Raw genomic sequence first — 14,573 nt, forward strand, 5'->3', positions numbered from 1 at the left:
ACTCCAACAACGATAATAGCTTAACCATAAACCGGGTGGCTTAAAAATTACGAAGAAACAAAAATATGAACCTGAATTAGATAAGCGAAAAATCGCTATCAAAGGGGCTTTCGACATGCAGCATAACCGCGTGATGGATTTGTGCAAAAGTTGTTTGTCGTCGATGCTGCACGCGTCGGTTGCAGCATTCCTACGGGGAACTAAAACAATGTTCAGTGCAGCAGCAGCAGCAACAATAGCAGCAATAGCAGTAGCAGAAAGCAACGCCAAACCGCATTTCAGGATGAAGAATCTCACTCAAGAAGCATAATCGTGCTGTCAAATGAGTGCAAACAGTTCTTCGACTTTTTTAGAATTTTGGTTTTTGATTGCTCGTCACACAGATACACAACAAAAAAAGGAGGAGGAAGAAAACCGTATAACTAAGAAAGAAAGAAACAACGATTCGTGATCGTAATTACCGTTATCATCGATCATTACTTCGTCCGGTGAAAGATCGCTCAACCGTCAAAACAACGAGTGACACGGTTTGCCTTATATAACAACGGAAAAAACAGGCAAGTGTCAGAACAACATTCGCGAACAACGAATGCCAGTTGGACCTCCAGTCCAACCATTCGCACCGATCCAAGAGACATGGCTGAAGAAAATCCCAAAAAATTTTACACTCAAGTTTACGATCGGGAGACCGTAGAATATTTGAAGACCGAATTCGACCAGCTCAGAGGTAGGCAGCTGTTCCCAATTGGGTTTAATTTATTAAGGAGGTTGCTGGGCCAAAATGCGATAATTATTGATCATTTTATTAGAAGATATATGAAGATCTCTGTCAAATTACAGAGGTAGAAAAATCCTAGAATTAAAAATAAAACCTGAGATATCGATGATTCGTTTCAAATCACTTTGAAATGGTTGAAAATCTAATAGAATCGTTGAATTCTACTCTTTGATGACTTTCTATAAACTTACTAAAACAGATTTAATTTGTTTTTCAGTGCCAATCGGATATGACCATTTGTTAATCGTGGTCAGTGTCAGTAAAATACCACAAAACAATATATATTTATTAATTTTTTTCAAAATTTCAACCTAAGCATCGATACCTCAGCTTTTGCGTATAATTGACGAATATAATAATTCGATAATTACTTTTATTTTTACCAACTATAATCGCGTAATAAAATTAATGAAAGGTATAAATTTTTGCTCAACGAAGAAGCTCGAAATGAAATTGAACGTAGAAAAAATTTAGACAGTTTACTTTATCTGCGACATCAGTTAAGTATGATATCAACTCAGCTGGTGGTCGCGTAATCTCTAAAATAATCATGTGTTTGTAATATATATTGATAAGTTGTCGGTTTATTTACACGAGAATCGGTCTTCCGCAATCGAAAGCAGAATGGATTGATCCGAGGTTATCTAACTTGGTCGTGGATACATTTGTTGATACGCAGTATAAATTCCAAACAACGCAATCTAATCGAACCCGATAATACATGCTATAATCATCCGTGTAGTGACGATCTGTTTATATTGTTGAGATTTTTTTCACAGAGTACCTTATTTATTTATATTTATAAAACTTATTGTACATTATTAAGCATTATTCTAAGAATATCTAGCAACATTTTTATAAAAAAATATTGCAAATTCAGCCAATGATAGTGGTGAGAACCGAGTCACCTCAAAAAAAAAAAGTTTCCATGCGGTAGTTAAAATTTTTCGAAAACTTTCGGACCGATTTCACCTAAACTTTGCACGCTTCATTCACATACTAAATACTGGTTTCTAAAAGAAGGATTATTTTTTTTTTCTCAATTACAACCTATTTTTGAATTAAACAAAAAGAGCAAATCAGAGTTTTTTGATTGCACCTTCACCAAAAATTCAAAAATAAATATTTTGTTAATTCCTTCGTTCAAATTCAAGATAAACTTATGTAATAAAAAAATTTCTTTGGTTTTTTATTTTCAGACGAAGCGATCATGAGTTATCCTGACTACCGCATGGAAACTTTTTTATTTCAGATGACTCGGTTCTCACCACTACCACTGGCTAAATTTTCAATATTTTTTTATAAAAATGTAGCAGAATATTCTTACAATAACGCTTAATAATGAACAATAAGTTTAAAAATATTAATAAATAAGGTACTCTGGGTAAAAAAAATCACAAAAATATGCTTTTTTTTTTGTATCTCAGACCCTCGTCTCCCCTTAATTAAAATTAATTGAGAACCTCTTTAATTTTCAGACAACTGTTACCTCGATCATGCCGGCGCTACTCTCTACTCCAAATCCCAAATCAAAAATTTCGCCGACGATCTATCCTCCACCCTTTATGGAAATCCACACTCACTTGGATCCGCCAGCAAACTGACCCTGGATATTATTGACCAGATCAGATTCAGGTACGCGTTCCATAAACTTATTTCAAGTCACCGTGAAAAAAATTATCACCTTGTGAAAATGTTCACCAAACATAAACTCGTTACAGATTATTCCGTAAAACATTCGCGAACATTTTTCAGACAGTCATTTTGTTAATTTTTTTTAGAAAAATATTTCTGAAAGACAGACTGGACGGATGTGAAAATGTTTTCGCCCTATGATCTATGCGTTTTTTTTTTTTTTTTTTTTTTTTTTTTTTTTTACATTTTATTATTACTTTTTAACGGACATCACAGTAAGAAAAGAAAAGTAAAAAAGTTGATGTAATCTAAATTCTTAAATTCTGTAAGTAATAATAATAATACTAATTTCGATATCCGTTTTAGAATCCTGGATCATTTTCACACGAGCAGTGACGAGTACAGCGTGATATTCACATCGAGCGCAACAGCGTCGCTGAAGCTTGTGTCCGAGAGTTTCGCGTTTTCTAAACACGATGAGATCCAAGGTGGGTGCGGAAGATTCGTGTACCTGCAGGATAATCATACTTCCGTTTTGGGAATGAGGGAAGTGTTGGGGGAGAGAGGAGCCGAGGTTTTCTGCCTGGGGCACGAGGAGGCCTTTAAAATATTTCATGGCGAAAGGAGTCGAAGGATAGAGCCGGAAGTAGAACCCCGGAAGTTAAATTCCCTCTTCGTTTTCCCCGCTCAATGTAATTTCTCCGGGTTGAAATACCCGCTGGAATGGGTGAAGATTACCGCCGAGGAAAACGCGCTCGATTATCTCGTCGATGATCGACGATCCAAGTGGTTCACCATGCTCGACGCTGCTTCCTACGTTGCCACGAACGATCTCGACCTCGCCAAATACAAACCAGACTTCGTTTGCTTGTCGTTTTACAAAATTTTTGGATACCCGACAGGACTTGGAGCTCTTTTAGTCAGGAACTCGTCGGCCAATCTTCTCAGGAAGGTTTACTACGGCGGTGGAACCGTAGAGATCAGCCTCAGCTCCGACAGGTTTCACTCCAAAAGACGCGTTCTTCATGAAAGGTGATTGCAATTTTTCTAAAACTAGTTAAATCTTGGGAATTTATATCACAGCAATCATATATGCAATTCTGATGGAGTTTTTTTTTGTTCTAAAGTATGTGGATACAGATTTGTTTGCATATTTTTTTTTTTTTTTTTTTTTTTTTTTTTAGCATAATCCTTTAATAGGTAGCATTTTAATTGTCAATTGCTTTAACGGTTTCGATCGATATCTCAAAAATGGAACGACCAATTTAGGTCAAATACTTGAAAACAGTCTTTAAGTAGTTTATTTTGTTTCACACCTTTTTTAATCGAATTTTAATTTCAAATGGTGGCTATTTTGTTGCAAATAAATGTGAGATCACGGATAAGAGAAAACGAAGGAATCTCGTGAAATATTTTCAAGGTCTGTGAAATGTTCCAATTATGTGGAATTTCGTGATTTTTAAAAAATTCTGAATGTCGCCGGGGGCACAATTTTTCAAATAAATCATCCTTCATCTCGTTATGAAATAATTATTCTACAGCTTTCAAAAATTGTAAATTTGATGCATTTCATACTGACCTGCATGGTGACATAACTAATTGTGTAATTGAATCAATTTTTACTAACAGAATAATGAATGCAAAATTATACATAAAGATAAAGAAGTTTTTTTGTTGAATCAATGAATATTTAATAAATTCTATAACTTTATTTTTCAGTGTATGAATTCTCTTCTTCTCGAAGGCAATTGAGATGAATGAAATTACTTGATAGGAAAATTACAATGAAGAATAACCTTGAATTTTTTTAAATTTCGGTCTAGTTTATATAATGTATAAAAATTTTCGATGAAATTCGGTAAGAATTAACTCAATAACTCTTCAAAAATGCTTCGATCTTGAAATTGCGGTTACTAAAACCTAAGACGAAACGCGGACTTTTATGTATATATTTCTCAAACTATCTGTATACGTTAATTTTTGTGTAAGATCTGAGCATTCAAGTCTATTTCGAATGTTTAGGATACCATTAAGTCAAAATGAATATTCAAACGTATCGATGAATCTTGAAGGATCGATAAATTGTTTTAAAATTTCATCTTGATTCGGAAAATATCTGCCATATCTTTTTGGGACAAAAATTGTACGATGTTGACGAAAATTCGACGAGTAAAGAGACCTCTCGATTAAAAAATTTCGGAAGCTACTACCACCCGATGAATTTTTCGTTCCATCGTTAACACCGTGACATGCAATAGAAAATCTACTAATAATTAACCGGAAGTCCATTGAATCGAGAGGATACTCACTGAAAGGAAACTATTCCATAACATGTGTACCTATAGTATAAGGTAATAAACTAAATGACACCCTTTCAGTTACGCAAAACTGTTGTAAAAATTACGCAAACTAAATATACTATAAATCGTAGGTGCTTTAAATTTCGAAAAAAATTGTAATAACTAATGACCCAAAATTCTGGGCGTTAAATAAAAAGATAAACATGTATCATGACTACATTTATCTTGTTTGAAAAACAAAAAAGTAAACCGACGATACGTTTTCCTTTGTGTTTCCAGGTTTGAGGACGGGACGCTGCCGTTCCTCTCGATAGCGTCACTGCGACACGGTTTCGATGTCCTCGACAAAATTCCTATGCAGAAAATATCCCAGCACGTATTCGGCCTCGCCAAGTGCCTGCACAATTCTTTACTATTGATGCACCACTCGAACGGATCACCGATAGCGAAATTATACTCAGACACAGCTTACGAAGACGCGAGGATCCAAGGTGGCGTCGTGACCTTCAATCTGCTTCGACCGAACGGTGAGACCGTCGGTTTCGTCGAGTTCCTGAACATGGCCAACCTTCACAAGATCCACGTGAGAACAGGATGCTTCTGTAACCCGGGAGCCTGCCAGAGGCATCTGAAGCTCTCGAACGAGGAGCTCAAGGAACACTTCAGCGCCGGACACGTCTGCGGGGACGAGAGAGACCTGGTGAACGGTAAACCGACGGGCGGAGTCAGGGTCTCCTTCGGCTACATGTCGTCCATGTCGGAGGTGACCTCGTTAATCGATCTGGTGAAGAAGTGCTTCCTGCACGGACCGGAAGTCGAGAAAGTTCCCGACTGGTGGAGGGCGCACAGGATGAAAGTCAGGATCAGGCATAGCGATGGTTCTTCGACTAGTGATCTTGCGACGATTCGTCCAAGCTCTGATCAGCACGATTTCGATGAAGGATATTTTGAGAACGTGATCAGAAACGGCGACGGGATTTCCACGGATGATCGGATTGTTCTGGAGGGAGATGGGGAAGAGGAAGAGGATGGCGGGGATGAAAAGAGGCCGAAGTGCAGGCTGAGGAGACTTTATATATACCCAATCAAGTCTTGTGCAGCCTATGAAATCCGGGAATCGTGGGTCATTGGGGACAGGGGATTGAATTACGACAGAGAATGGATGATCACGACGGCTTCGGGCGTCTGTTTGACACAGAAACAGGAGGTCAAACTCTGCTTGATAAGACCGATCATAAGGCGAGCCGATGATGTTCTGGAACTCAACTATCCTGGTAAGCTGTTGAAAAAAATTAACAACACAAGATTTAAGTGAACGAGTAAAGCAATTTCTCAACAGTCACGTAGACATCTTTATTCTGTAATCCTTTATATTCTCAGAGAGTATTGAAAAATTTTCATAGAATAGAAATTCATAGAACTTTCGCATTACCCTTAACTGATTAGAAATTGGGATATTTATTTTAATTTATTGACAATCCAAAATCGGATTTCATACTTTTGAAACGTTACTATATTCAATCGAATATCGCGGTGTTTCACTATTCATGGAATTTCTATTTTCAGGCATGCCTTCGATAAAAGTCCCTTTGAAGATTGCATCGAACGAACAAAGGCCTGCAGGGGCTGTTTGTCGAAGTAAAATATGCGGTCATAGAGTGGAAGGAATAGACTGTGGACCTGACGTTTCCGAATGGCTAAGTTTAACTTTGGGTCGTCCCGGGCTTAGACTAGTCAAACAAGACTGTGAGGCGAAAGGTACAAAGATGAACGGAGAAGAAAAAAAAATAATATGTAAATTATATCGGTAAGCTTTAAATTATGCAACGTTTCAGTGAAAAATGGACCGGAAATATCTTTCTCGAGTCAAGCTCAGTACCTGTTAATAAACCAAGAGAGCATACGATGGCTGGCGGAGAAAATTTCCCCAGATTCCGAGTGCGATAAGGACACGATTTTGGACAGATTCCGAGGCAACATAGTCGTCGATGGCTGCGAACCTTTCGAAGAGATGAAATGGACGAGCATAAGAATCGGAAAGACGATATTCCAGGTGAGGATGAATTCAGATTCCTGGTAAATCAAATAATAATCTCATGCACTTGAGTAACCAACAATTGGTGAACAGGTCGACGGCCAGTGCACGAGGTGCCAGATGATCTGTATCGATCAAAACACAGGGAAAAAAACTGTGGAACCGTTGAGAACATTGGCGGAAGAATTTCATGGAAAAATGAGATTTGGTATTTACTTGAGTAGAGCGTGTGGTGAAAACGAAGTGATAAGAATCGGTGACCCGGTTACTTATCAATGCAACACCCACGATTGACGTTAGATTAAATTAAAATAGGACAGAAACTTTATACAGTAATAATATTCTAAGATGTTTATATATATAAATAACAATAAGGACTTATAAGTAATAAAACTCACACATTTTTTGCACGATCCTTTCTCTCTCTCTTTCTCTCTCTCTCACTTTTGACTTCGCTGATATTGCTATTTTAAGATATGGCACAGTCTATGGGTTGCTCCTTTTTGATTTTCCGTACTGGTTCTCCCTGGGAAACTTCCTTCGCGAGTTCAGCGACAGCCTCATAGTCGGGAAAAGCCATGGTCTGAAGTTTGGAGTATACCAGCTCGCCGTTCACCTGGACTTCGAACGAAGCTGAATAAAAGGAACGGACGTTAAATTAAATAAAGCAATTCTCATTTTACACGCATGATACATACTGAAAATATTTAAAATCTGTCCCACCTTGTCTTCCTTCGCTTCCAGACACCTCCGCAGTGGGAACATCCTTACGAATTGCATCTGCCATCTCTAAAAATTGCTTTCTATGTCCGCAGGAACCGCTGTGGATTTTTGAAGATTTCTCATCAACAACTGATTCACAATTGTAATTTAGTTTTGCAAACTAAGCCACTGTTTGCTGCATTGAACAAAAGATACAGAAGTAATTAGATGAGTTACATCTTTAGAATTCTCGTGATCGTTTCTAAATTATTTCTGAATGAAAGACTCTTTAGTTACTCTCGATTTTGCAGCGAGCTCAATTCAAACTTCTGAATGAAAAACGAAGAAGAAAACTGAACTAATATTTACGTAATTGATTTCGCATACTTTTTAGGACTATTGCTAAAAGGCCGAAAGCTAAAGTAATCCCACTTCTAAAAAAATGATTCGTATTGGTCTCTTTCCTCTGGATCTGACCGTAGAAATGATCTTGTTTCTATGCTTACTTCTGCGTACGATTTTTGGTGCCGAAAAAGGAGACAAAACTTGTCCTGCATCAAGTTAAACCGACACAAAACGGCGTAGAATTATATAAATATGCTACAAATAATTTATTGTATCGTCGCTTGAATTAAGAAAAATACGGAGTAGATAAGAATCTTACGCTAGGTTATATCAGCGAGTTAGGTTAGGTTTTTTTATATACACCAAACAACATCGCGATAGACTTAATGCGGTCAACTTACCAATACTCAACATTTATCTTCACGTCGGACATGTTTCAATAATATTACAGAGTCTTTAGCAGATAGTTTATTATCTCTTTCACGGTCGACTTTTCTGTTTGGATGATGATGAAAATGAACTTAAATGAACTATTTTGCTGCCTTACACGTCTCGTGAGACTCACGCAGCTCATCGATTACGGTGTGAGTCTCATTACCGACACGAAGTTGTCGAATAATCCGCCAGATGTGAGTAGCAGCTGGTTTAATTTCACAAAACGATAACTTCACAGGACACTAGTTTGCCGCGCATTTGAAAAAACAAATGCCAGTGATGAAACAACTGACTGCGTATCGTTTGAATAATACGAAACTCGACAACTTCAGAGCAGTAGAAAAAAAGTTTCGGACGAGGTCAACTGACGTAAAATTATCCGTGTAATAATCTTAAATATGACGTTATAATTCTTAATAAATTTTTGAAGAAATTGCTGCACCGATTAAAACCCTCGTTTTGGCAACTGAATTCAAACCAAATCACATTCAAAGAATAACGAAGAAATGGAGGAGAACGAAGACGAACCCGATGACGTGAAAAACGCGACTCCGGTTGCAGGTGACATAGAATCTGGAAGGAAAGACGAAACGACGGGAAGTCCAAAGGCCACTGGAAAAAGTAGGAATTCTATCAACAACAAGTCATCCCGCTGTGAAAAGCATGCTCGCAAACCAACTGTAAGTTAATTAGAACTGAAAATTATGCTTGTAAAGCAGAAGAATTTTTTCAATTCCCAACAACAGCTTGTCAAATCCGAGGCTGATTGCTGTCGTAATAAAATGGCGAGAAGCTTGAAGAGCCAAAAGACTATGGCTGTCATGATTTATTCTCCACCCTGCACTTTTCCCAAACTTGAAATCGTCCCGCGACATTGCCTGTCGAAGAAGGAATACGTAGACATGTTGGCTACCCCCAGGTAAAATGATTTGGAAATACATCTGCAGACTTTATACATTAGTTTTCAAAATCTTTTCGTCAGTAGGGTTAAACGATGTTTGAATCAGAGTTTGAACAGCGAGGATGAAAGTATTCGAGCTGAATTTCGATAAGAAAATTTCATACGTAAGATATATGAGAAGAAAAATGTCTTTGACGAAAAATTCGAAGAGACATTTTAGTTGTTACTCGACCTTGAAAAACATCGTATCATTTTTCCGTTCAACCAAAAATGACGTGAAATCTATTGCTCAATTTTACTAAATTACATTTGAAAATCTCTCATCCACAAATCCTTTGGAATGGAATTCTGAAAAGTTTAGAATATTTTCCAATCAAGATAACGAGTTTATTGATTGAGACTTTTAACAGTTCTGCATAGATTGTTCTTATAATGAGATTTATCTGGAAACTAAGTAAAAAGTTGATCTCAGGCTGTTTGTGGAGAATTCAATTCATCGTAATTACGATCAAAATCATCCATAATTCAATACTACAGCTGGACGAAACTCTCCAAATTTGAATCAGTTACCTACAAGTATACCACTAGAAAATATCAGTGTACATACGCTAGAAGTCAGTTAAAAATTAGTGAAAGGTCACTGAATCGTAATTGTACGTGCACTGGTTTTTTTCCATAATCTGTTCATAATTAAGAATCAGTAAGTTTCCACTGATTCAAATTCAGAGAGACAACGTAATACTTTTGTACACGAGACAAGCGATGTACATATAATAATTCATAATCATACAAAAATTACCAGCAATCCAGGTTTTCCAAATAATTTTCTTCCAAGTTTAATTATTGTTTCAATTGATTTCAATTTTACTGATTTCAGTAATAGCTTTTTAATTTTTCTTCTCTTAACCTTTTTTTTCAATATACTTGTAAGGTCTCTACTTCTGTACAATGAAGAATAAATCATAACCAACATAACTTACGATAGTAGGCACGATTTTGATCAGAGAATCTGACGTTTGTTTTTTAGCCGGAAGTGCCCGTTGGAATGTTTGGGGAAGACCGTTATACGAAGACTGCGCCCAATCTCGGATCGGATCAACGAATTGGCTCAACCGGCCAGGCGATTGGTTGTTGGCACCCTGATAGAACGAGGAGAGAGCTTGCCACCTGAGATGATCAGCAGCTTGATCAAGTCGGTCGAAGGAAGTTCCTGCCTCACACCCGAGTAATGTTTACTGAAATTTGTCTTAATATTATAACAAACTGTTGGTGGAATATTATCGCGTGAATTTCCCAATTATTGGAATCGTGTTGCAGGAAAAAATCATTTGACAGTTGAATATCTATTGTTAGTTTTTGTGTAAAAATGTATCAGGAGAACATTTTTTTGTACATGTTAATGTTAAGGGTTCTTTTTAATCGTTATGAAAATGTTGAAAGTTATAGAACGAAAGATAATCATTCGTAACAAATAAAATAGCGTGCAAATAAAGTCAAGACAATTACAGAAAAAAAAAACTAGCTAATGACCGTGAAATAATTCAAAAGGACTTAAAAGCTTTCATATGTGAACAGAAAATTCTGACTTGAACCTGTTTATGAAACTTTTCCTTTTGATTTTCTCATAGACAAGCCGAACATTATTTCCGTGAAAAAGAACGTCAGAAAGATAAAAATAATGCGCGTAAATGTTTGCGAAAAAAATGCCGGGAAAAGCCGAAAAATTCTAAGTGTCAGTCGCCGCTGGACAGAGAGGCAGTGATGCACCAGTACTTGATGGCCGAGCGGTTCGTGAGGAGTATCTTGAAATGGAAATGCCCAATTCCAGTCGAGGAGTTTGAGGACATAGCGAGCGTAATTCTCCGTCGACTTAGTTTTGTCCTGGAATACACGCCACAGGGCGAACAAGAGGACTTAAAGTCCCAGCAGATGAGGTTTTTGGCTGATATAATCGCCTGCTGGATATCCGGCGTGCTTTTTGAGGTTGCCGAAGAGCACAGAAAGGAACTTGAGGAGGAAAAAGCTCGGGCTGAAGAAGAGAAAGCTGCAGCTGCAGAAGATATGGACGATGACAAGGACGAGGAGAAGCCAATGACGAGGGAGGTGAAGGAGGAAGAGGAGGAAGAGGAAGAATCAGAAGCGGAAGACAAGGTGAAGGATGAGAAGCAGGAAAAGGGGAAAGATGTCAAGGAAGACAAGAAGGACATACAGATGGATAAAGCCGTTGGCACAACAGACAACAGCGCGCAGGTGATGGTAGCAGAAAAAGAAGCAGCTGAAGAGAAGGAGAGGCTAGAAACAGAGACCAAAATAAAGCAGGAAGAGAAGGAGAAAGAGGAGGAGGAGAAGAGAAGGAAAAAAGAAGAAGAAGATAAGGCCAGAATCGCGGCCGAAGAGGAGGAGGACAGAAGGAAGAAGAAGGAGTTGCAAGAAGCAGCCGAGAAGGCAAGAAGAGAACAAGAGGAAGAAGATGAAAGGCTGAAGAAGAAGAAGAAGCAGCAGGAGGAAGAAGAAGCGGAGGCGGAACGTAAGCGGAAAGCAGCCGCCGAGGAGGAGGAGAAGAAGCGGAAGGAAGCTGCCGAGGAGGAAGAAAGAAAACGAAAGAAAGCGGCCGAGGAGGAGGAGGAGAAGAAGCGGAAAGAACTCGAGGAGGAGCGGAAGAAGAAGCAGCAGGAGGCGGAGGAAGAGCAAAAGCTGAAAGAGGTCGGGCTGCTGCAGGCCATCGATGGCATTGGCGACGGCAAGTTGTTCAAGACGGAACTGCCCTTCGTGACCTTCGGCCGACTGATCCAGGCGGTCTTCGACATGGTAGCCGAGGCGCCAGAGGGCGACGAGACAGACATAGTTCAAAACCGCATACAGAGGGCGCTGTACGAGAAACTGTCAAAACTTGTGACTCTCGAGAGCCCGGACGCGCTCACGGAGAACCTGAAGGACGTGATCGACGTCTTTTCTGGCAAAGCGGCCGCCTGGCTGAAGAGCACGTTGCACGGCTCCGAAGCTGAGTTCCTCCGCCATCATCCCCCTGAGGTTGAGTCAACCGAGATCAGGGACTGGGGAAAATGGCTCGACCGCGTAGCCGACAGAGCTGGTGATTGGGCGAAATGGATCCACCGAGTGGTCAACGAAGCCGAGGCAAAATCTGCCGCCCCCATAAGCCGTGGCGACTGGCGGAGCTGGACCAGCGACACTGAGACCAAGGCAATGTTATGGAGACGGTACTATTTGGAGACCGTTCATCAGGCTCACCACAACAGGATGATGACAGCGGACCGACCCGTCGTTAAGGCCGGACAAAAGGGAAGCATTCCCGGTAACGCAGAAGAGGTGGAGGTGGACAACACTGATTTGAGTACCTAGATGCATAGTTGGTTCGTTTGCCTGGGTAACAGGTCAGAGTTCCGAATTTTTAAACTCAGAGATACCGTTACATAGAACGTCGATATTCCGGATAGTTCAAAACCAGAATGGTCGAAACCCCAACGGTTAATTCTAAGTCGGCAAAGGTCCAAACTTCACCAATCTTCACACGTGCAGTAAAGTAAAGTGCTTCACGTCATGTCTCGAGCTTGGTTAGGTTCGGAGTTTTGACCGTTAGAAATTTTTGGACGTTTGGAGTTTTGACTTCTAGGAGTTTCGATATTCTATGTAATGGTCTGTTCGATTAGTTCATCGATTTGGGACTCGGACTCACATCCTATTTCAGGCAATCCGGGTGATTCTCTTGAAGATCTCCGACGCTTTACCAGCACACAGGCAACCGAAGTCACATCAAACAGACTTAGAATGTGACTTCGTTTGCCTATCTGCTGTTAAAGCGCAGGAAACTTCAAGGAAATCGCCTGGTAAACTGAATTTTTGATACTGTAACTTCGTTGTAATTAGCTTTTGTAACTATAATGACAATATTGATGATGTTAAGCTGTAAGGTATATAAAAGATATTAATAAACATTTGTGAAGATAAATAATTGACTGGAGAAGTATCTTGGGTAACGTGGTATCGGGACATTTATTTCACGACCCTCTTTGATACGTCTCTCTACAGAATTTGATGGAATTCAAAATTGAAACGAGCCATTCAGTAAAATGGTTCGATAATAACATGGGTTTTCGAAAACCATTTTTTTAACAAAAATGTCCATATTTTTTCTATGTACCTCAATTCCTAATATTACTTTGAAGAAGAACCGATCTTGTAACTTTTTCAGTTTTTTAAATTGAGTTATTCCAAACTCCCATTTTTTTTTTTGCACACGAATGTCATATAAAAATCGTTTGTGAGTGGTATCAAAAAAGTTGCCCAGTTCACAGATAATATTCCGCTTATATAATTTAATAACTTTTGTACACGAATATGCTTCTGATAATAATGAGATAAGCTATTTTATTTACAAGGTGCGCTTTGGGAGATTGATTAGGTCAAAATATTTATTGTCACTTTGGTTTTAACAGAATATGAAAAATCGATACTCCAAAAAGCAAGTAACGTGGACTAATAGTCAGCTGGCATCAAATATGTGTAACTGCCACGAAAAGTTGACGTTCATTCCGCACATGAATGCGTTCACATAAGCAATTATTTGTCTGAAAAACATCAAAAATCTCGAAAATCACAATTGCCGTTGAGACGATTATCATGAATTTATTATTATGAATTTATTTTTCATTATTGTGAAAATATCTAAATTCCTTTGCCTATAGTCTAACGAGTGGGTGAATCAATCTACAACGTATAACGGATAAGGTACAAACTTTTCCACAGTGTTCCCTGAAATTTGGTTTAAAAAATATCTCGTTATATTTAAACGTCGGTCAAATTCCACAGATTTTAAAAGCTACGTCTTCGCCTTTGAAATTCCTCGCTCCGATCAAGTTCGAAGATTCATTCTTATAGCCGCAGGCTTAGCGTTATGACATTTACAATCGAAACAGCAATTAACTTGGAAATCTTACGATTTAACGTATATAAACATTAAACGGCGTATAGAAAGGTGGAAGTAGAAAGTTGCCGCAGCTCTCACTGTGCAGCGAACGATATATTTCCGCTGGTTATGCAGACTGCCTGTATGAAAGAAAAAAATTGCTGGTATAAAATGGAAATCCCATACTGGAAAACCACCCTATACACTATTTTATATTCCTGCAATATTGTACAGAGCTTAGAGCCTTGTATCGTATTTTTAGTACCGATGAAATGTCGCGGATATCTTTGCCTGCAATATCACATGACAATACAATATTATCTACGTAATGTCTATCAGTCACATTGCAATGTTGCAATGGACATTTTTTTGTTACCTAAAAGGTATATTTTTTACAATTTGTATATGATAGTTGGATGAAGTTCGATAATCATAATTTTTCAATCAATTTATTGTTATTTATTAGCTCGGCAGAGGTTGATACACAAGAAAAGCAAAACGTATCAAAAAATCGTCAG

General features: G+C 38.5%; 3 protein-coding genes across 3 annotated transcripts; 2 read left to right on the forward strand and 1 right to left on the reverse strand.

The window, feature by feature from the left end:
- Positions 1-298: 298 nt before the first annotated feature.
- On the forward strand, positions 299-7,128 carry LOC124408850 (molybdenum cofactor sulfurase 2). Its single transcript, XM_046886099.1, has 7 exons — positions 299-727; positions 2,257-2,413; positions 2,780-3,445; positions 4,993-5,987; positions 6,280-6,471; positions 6,549-6,766; positions 6,842-7,128. The coding sequence occupies exons 1-7, from the start codon at positions 637-639 to the stop codon at positions 7,040-7,042; spliced, it is 2,520 nt and encodes an 839-aa protein (XP_046742055.1). The 5' UTR covers positions 299-636; the 3' UTR covers positions 7,043-7,128.
- On the reverse strand, positions 6,279-8,340 carry LOC124408852 (migration and invasion enhancer 1). Its single transcript, XM_046886101.1, has 3 exons — positions 8,197-8,340; positions 7,472-7,569; positions 6,279-7,381 (listed from the first exon to the last, which is right to left on the reverse strand). The coding sequence occupies exons 1-3, from the start codon at positions 8,226-8,228 to the stop codon at positions 7,218-7,220; spliced, it is 294 nt and encodes a 97-aa protein (XP_046742057.1). The 5' UTR covers positions 8,229-8,340; the 3' UTR covers positions 6,279-7,217.
- Positions 8,341-8,551: 211 nt separating this feature from the next.
- Positions 8,552-12,656, forward strand: LOC124408851 (trichohyalin-like). The gene is made up of 4 exons (XM_046886100.1): positions 8,552-8,910; positions 8,977-9,149; positions 10,159-10,356; positions 10,760-12,656. Exons 1-4 carry the CDS (start codon positions 8,737-8,739, stop codon positions 12,489-12,491), a joined length of 2,277 nt encoding a protein of 758 aa, XP_046742056.1. The 5' UTR covers positions 8,552-8,736; the 3' UTR covers positions 12,492-12,656.
- Positions 12,657-14,573: the final 1,917 nt, after the last annotated feature.

Source organism: Diprion similis, chromosome 8 (assembly GCF_021155765.1).
Source record: "Diprion similis isolate iyDipSimi1 chromosome 8, iyDipSimi1.1, whole genome shotgun sequence".
Classification (NCBI taxonomy): Eukaryota; Metazoa; Arthropoda; class Insecta; order Hymenoptera; family Diprionidae; genus Diprion; species Diprion similis.